The sequence below is a fragment of the Carya illinoinensis genome, chromosome 8 (genome assembly GCF_018687715.1).
Source record: "Carya illinoinensis cultivar Pawnee chromosome 8, C.illinoinensisPawnee_v1, whole genome shotgun sequence".
NCBI lineage: Eukaryota > Viridiplantae > Streptophyta > Magnoliopsida > Fagales > Juglandaceae > Carya > Carya illinoinensis.
Window position 1 is genome coordinate 3,270,410 of NC_056759.1, and position 6,474 is coordinate 3,276,883.

At 34.4% G+C, this 6,474-nt stretch overlaps 1 protein-coding gene across 1 annotated transcript; it reads left to right on the plus strand.

Moving 5' to 3' along the window:
* The first annotated feature begins 822 nt into the window (after nt 1-822).
* LOC122317977 (transcription factor bHLH35-like) lies at nt 823-5,893 on the plus strand. The gene is made up of 5 exons (XM_043135075.1): nt 823-1,118; nt 1,220-1,382; nt 1,602-1,832; nt 1,984-2,154; nt 5,554-5,893. Exons 1-5 carry the CDS (start codon nt 1,036-1,038, stop codon nt 5,641-5,643), a joined length of 738 nt encoding a protein of 245 aa, XP_042991009.1. The 5' UTR covers nt 823-1,035; the 3' UTR covers nt 5,644-5,893.
* Nucleotides 5,894-6,474: the final 581 nt, after the last annotated feature.

A 6,474-nucleotide genomic window follows, 5' to 3' on the forward strand; every position in this document is an offset into this window, starting at 1 on the left:
TTTTATGAATTTATTTTTGTAAAATTTTTATAGTTAAATTACTTATTTAAAAACATATATATATTAACTTGGTTTTCATAAAATAAAATAAAATAACTTTCACAAACTCATAAATATTATTCCTAAAACACACTTTCAATTGGTCTCACCGGCCACTTTTCAAACAATTTCAACATTTATAGGAAAAAGAAAACTTTTTAATCTACGGATACTTCCAATGGATCCCAACACTTCAGAAAAATTCAATGAAATCAATTTTTAAGAATTTTTGAAAAAAATCATAAATTTATTACAAATAACAAAAATCCAACGTCCGATCCAAGCACCTCCTAGCGTCCGTGGCAAATATAGACTGGTTAGCCGAAGCCGGGGGGAGAAGAGACTAGAGGGAGAGCCAGTGTGACGCTCCCCTATATCCGTGCAATATTGCAACGCACAACAGAGCGATACCAGCCCTCTAACAATCTAACCTAACAACCAATACCAATTTGATAGGAGCGTAAAAGACACGCGCCAAAATAGAACGTGAATATATATAGCTGCTTCCTTGGTCAATGTACATGTCCTTACATACGCGGCATCATAGACCAGATCTGACATTCTCATCGGACGGCAATGAGGAGGATCTTTCTAGGAAGCACAATCAGCTGCAACACAGAACATTGTCCCTTCCACCATTATATATGATCGTGAAGCATGAGTCATGTAATGATTTTGTATAAGAATAAAATTTATTATTAAAAAAATTATTATTATTTTATATAAATTTAATATTTATTTATTTATTTTAAAATAATTATATATATTTTATTTAAAAATATTTCTCCTCTTAAAATCCCATCTCTACTTTACGGTCGTTCATATTTAAAAGGCCAGCCCCTTGTGAAAATGGAAATTCTCCTCCCGGTCCCCTCCCCCCTCTACTCTTCACAGTTAACACAAAATCTCCGTGACGGATCGTAGTATATTAGTTTCCCAATTTAGCTTTTTGTCTGTTGCCTTGCCCCCACAACGACAAAGAGTATAGATTTAGCCATGGACAACATCGGCGAGGATTACAAACAGTACAAAAATTATTGGGAAACCAGCATGTTCTACCAAAGTGAAGAGTTTGATAGGTGTGTATATATATATATATTTCTCTCACACCGATTCTTCAAATTTTTATGGTTTTCTTTTTTTCTTTATAAAAAAAACTCTGGGGGGCTCATCATGGCAGTTGGGGATTGGACGAGGCGTTTTCTGGGTACTATGATTCGAGCTCGCCGGACGGGGCAGCATCGTCGGCGGCCTCGAAGAACATTGTCTCGGAGAGGAACAGGAGGAAGAAGCTGAATGATAGGCTGTTTGCACTTAGAGCAGTGGTCCCCAACATCAGCAAGGTGTGATGCAGTAATCTGAACTAACCGTACGTTGCTCACCAGGAATATATAATTCAAACAGTAGTTAGTGATGAATCATGATGTTCATCACTTTCGGCCGTTGAATTATATATAGCTAGGCTGGCTTATTTCCTTCATCTTCTTTATTTTAATCTGGGATTCCCTTTTTTTATGTGTTAGTTTGTTCCAAACTTCCAACATCTTTTTGTTTACGTTTAGATGGATAAGGCTTCAATAATCAAAGATGCTATTAAATACATCCAAGAGCTCCAGGAACAAGAAAGAAGAATCCAAGCCGAGATAATGGAACTTGAATCCGTGAAATCGAAGAAAAATCTGGGTTATGACTTCGAGCAAGAGCTACCCATCTTGTTGAGATCAAAGAAAAAGAGAACTGATCAATTTTATGATTCTGGGGTATCAAGAACTTCCCCTATTGAAGTCCTTGAAGTGAGCTTCTATCTCTCTATCTGTCTGTCTGTCTCTTATTCATACACAGATAACGACAAATACGATTTAAATATAATTTTCAACATTGGATTTTCTAATTATATGGTTTTGGTATTGACATTAATAATATAGTTGAAATAATTGATGGCAGCTTAGGGTGACTGACATGGGGGACAAAACTGTGGTGGTGAGTTTAACATGCAGTAAAAGAACAGACACAATGGTGAAACTCTGCGAGGTCTTCGAATCTTTGAAGCTTAAAATCATTACGACCAACATCACCGCTTTTTCTGGGAGGCTTGTGAAAACCGTCTTCGTTGAGGTCAGTCCTCCTCCTTTTCCTTGCCTTTTTTTTTTTTTTTTTGCTTTTTTAACACTGATCTTCTATCAAAATCCCACTTTTCACAATTAATTTCTAAGCACATTAACGTTCACTCCGGGCTGATGATCAGTTGCTAAGAACCATCATACGCGCGCGTGACATGAATATGATCCTATTTATATATGTATGCATGTATGGCTTATAACATGTTAAATGCTGTAAAAGATCAATTAGGATGCAACCAATGGCTAGGGTTGAATTTGGGTTTGATTGTCTTTCGAATTTTTCTTGATAAACTCATGTATGGTCGGTTTGGATATATATACACCTTGGGGATCGACTAATTAATATTATGGTTAAAAATTGAATGAGAGAGGGAGAAAAGGAAGAGAAACAGCTGGAATTGTGGGGGCATCTTGTACGTAGGGATGAATATTGATAGTTCAACTTTAATTAAAGTGGATCGGCAATAATGTGAGTTTGATGGGAATGATGAGTGGTGTAATCCAGAGTCCAGAGTCTTCGAATATAACCAGTAGATGATCATGAGCAAAAGTGAGGAAAGCCTGAGTACCTACCCCATCATCAGATTTCCACTTTGAACATAAATGAATCTTTTGCCTGCCTTCTTAATTTCTTTAACTGCTTTCTTTATTCTTCTTCTTTTTTTTTTTTCCTCAACAAGTTCTAAATTCTAATTAGGGTTTTTGCAAGCTGTATTAAGACGCCGTACCACTCATTGAAAAGATAGATTCTTTTTCCTAATCTTTACAGAGGGCTTTTGACAGCTATGCAGAATCATTACACATTTTTTTCCCCTTTCGAGACAAAGGACATATATAGTTATATATATATATTATATGCTTGGCTTGCTGTAATTTGTGAAAAAGTTAATGAGAGTGGGCATGCAGTCTTAAATTCAAATCTCATGAAAAACAAATTAAGTAAAAAAGAAAAAGGGGATTTTTGTGGCTGTGTGTGTCAATGGTTGTTGTTGTTTGTAATTGGACGACATATTGATTGAATTTGTTCCCTTCTTTGAAAGCAATCGTTACTGCATGATATGTTTGTGATCTTTATTGTGACTACTACTTGCATGAGTAGCTAGCGTACATATATATATATATATATATAGTTTGTCATCTTTATTGTGACTACTGCTTGCATAAGTAGCTAGCGTACATATATATATATATAAATTATATGCTCGATGCTATCATGCACGTCATCATGTACTATAACTTGTCCCGGTACCATCCATGCACCATTCTTTCTTGGACCGGTTCATTTCATATATATTCCATGGTTTTTTTATAGGTTTTTTTAAAAAATATTTACATTCGGTTTTGGATTTTATTAGTTAATTAGTCTTTTTGGTAGTGAGATTTTTTAATAAAACCCTTCGGTTCATATTTAATTTGTCTCATGGCTTAACGGGAGCTTTGCCATATATATAATGATAAATTATATCCGGCCATGCATGCATGCCACATCACATGATCTAATTTAAATTTGATAGGTGACATAAGTTTTCTTTTAAACATGTAAATAGCCACATGATTACTATAGCGTTTATGTAGCTTAAGAGTTATATTACATACAATCACATTTACATATTTTTGTGTGTTTCACTAATGTGATTGGTCAAAATAATTATTTTATATTAAAAAAAGTGACGCAGCCAATCACATTAGTGAAATACTCAATGAATACTTAAAAGTGACTGTACATAAAATTTTTATTATTTTAAAAGAAAGTAATTAGAAAAAAAATTAAAATAATCACCTGATGTCCTCCTTTATAAGTGAGAAATACAGTACTTTCTCTAAGAGGTGGCTTATGCCGGGTCTTGCCACCCTTATAGGGTGGCTTGTGAGCACCAACCCTTAGCCGTAGCTTGGCCGGTCCCCTTGCAAGGCGACCTAATTTATAGTGTGCTCGTTATTGATAATTTTTTCTTCGCATTTCTCAAATGAGGAGTGATAAATTTTTTTTGGGTTCTTTGATAATTATTATTTACATGTGTTTTAAATGACATGGGTATTCTAAAATCTATACTTGTTAAAATGTCACTTGTAAATTTTAGATACCATTTTTGCAATATTCCACTCGATGGTGAATCTGATCAATAATTAAGCAAGCCAGAAACGCACGCTTCCCTTATGACTCATGAGACTTTTCGAAGAGAATGCCAATTTGCCATTTTGCATTATTTAAGGAATGCAATAAATATTATTGGTCGGCATTAATTATATTATGCAAACGTGTATATATATGTGTGTGTGTGTATTAAATTCCCACGCGGTTTGATCTATAGCTTTTGGAATCTATGAGTTATAAAATGATATGAATTCATTGTTTTGTCATTCTCAAAAGGATCGATGTGATAGATGTTTTGCCAATTAATTTCTTTGAATTTTAATTTTTTGTTGAGGTCGTTTAAACTGTTAAGGCTATGTCCAAAATATTTTCAAGTGGGGTCCAATTCAGATAAAATAGTTCTTCTTCGACAATCGACCCTACCAAGAACAAAAAATACTCTTCGACACAAACAAACGATTTAGATGGTCAAATGTTTGAAAAAAGTAGTGTCGGTGCATGCATCATGGGCAATTCATGTTAACAATTTTGGTCAGCAATCAGCATCTAGCTAACTAGTTGCTATCCGATTTATCTTTGAAAGCTCCAATTTACTTAAACAGATATCACAATATATAGATTATTGTTTCTTCATGATCATACAGAAATTTCCAGTATAATTTATCTAAATCTCCATTGATTCAACTGGCTAGCTAGCTTGAGGGTCATGACTAGCGGATCCACAGCTATATATCCACCATTGATTGCAAAATCCAATCTCCAGTACTCCTCTATTTGGTTGAATTGGGAATATTCTTCCGAATAAGCTGAGATTTCTTAAAATTTCTGTCAAAACTCCGATATTCAAAGTAATTATAAAAAGAGGATAGACATGCATAAAATAATAATAATAATAATTTTGTTCTCACTTGTGAATTTGCTCAAACAATATGAAACGTTTTTTACTTCGTATTTCTGTCTTTTTATACTCTAAATCTTAAAACTCAGATTGAAACTCATAAATATTTTTGTTCTATAAAATGAAAGCATCACCAGAAAGAGAATATGAATTGAATGAACTAGGATAAATAAATAAAAAAAAATAAAAAAAGAGGAAGAAAAGAGAGGAGATTGGCATTCTAATACTTTCACTCATTTATATATATATATATATATATTCTCATAATTTGTACATTGCTGAAGGCACATAGATAGATCATTAGGGGAAGTTATTTAGTAATGCTTTTTCTTTACATCATTTAACAGTAGAGAAGGTAGGAGATCTGATTTCAGAAACTCTCGGTTCTGTTTGTTGTGCAGGCAGAGGAAGAGGAGAAAGATCAGTTGAAGATAAAGATAGAAACAGCCATTGCGGCTCTCAATGACCCACAAAGCCCTATGAGCATCTAATCAGAAGTAACATGAGATCATGAGACCCAAGTTCGAGTCAGTCCTCTTTAATAAAGGGTGGGGATGTTTGGTGTCACTATATATGGGTTTTCATGTCTCAATATGAAAGAAGTTCCTAATTTTCACTCTTTTGTTGGGAGGAGAAAGTCGCAGCTAGGTTTTTATTACCCATCATATGTCATAGTCCAGTTCATAGTTGTATGCAGTTACCTGAACAGCCTTCGTCTAATAAAACTTGCGATTCTCTCTCTCTCTCTCTCTCTCTCTCTCTCTCTCTCTCTCTCTCTCTCTCTCTCTCATGTAAGCTGTAAGCTGTTTCACCATTCATTTCATAGCTTCAATCGACTTCTTTAATAATAAAAAAATAAAAGACCTCGACACTGTTATCGGATGAAATCTGATTTCAACTTTCAAGCACAACGAAACTGAAAATGTATTTGTTAATATGATTAGATTACCATTTAGCATAAAAAAGGCTCTTTTCCTTGATCGAGCACCATTAATTTAATTTAAAAAACGATTTATTTCCCTTGATGGGGTTGGAGCAAATCTTTGTTTTTCCATTTCATCCAGGATCTTCTCTGCAACTTCAATGGATCAAGTGTTGTTTGGGATTTAAGCTCTTTCTCTGATTCTCTATAATGGACTCTTTCCTATAGCAAGCTACACGTCTTCAGACGAAGGAGAAAAATATGGTAGACGTGCAAGTTATCGATCGGCTACTGATAAAAAAAAAAACAAAAAACAAAAACAAAAAACCTATTGTGGAGGGTCAATCGCAAGATGCAACGACTTGTGGAGAGAGATTGCGAATACGGTGATTATAGGCAG

Coding starts and splice junctions, on each gene's coding strand:
- LOC122317977 (XM_043135075.1), top strand. CDS start 1,036: ATGGACAACATCGGCGAGGATTACAAACAGTACAAAAATTATTGGGAA. Junction 1,119..1,219: donor CAAAGTGAAGAGTTTGATAG/GTGTGTATATAT, acceptor TCATCATGGCAG/TTGGGGATTGGACGAGGCGT. Junction 1,833..1,983: donor CCCCTATTGAAGTCCTTGAA/GTGAGCTTCTAT, acceptor AATTGATGGCAG/CTTAGGGTGACTGACATGGG.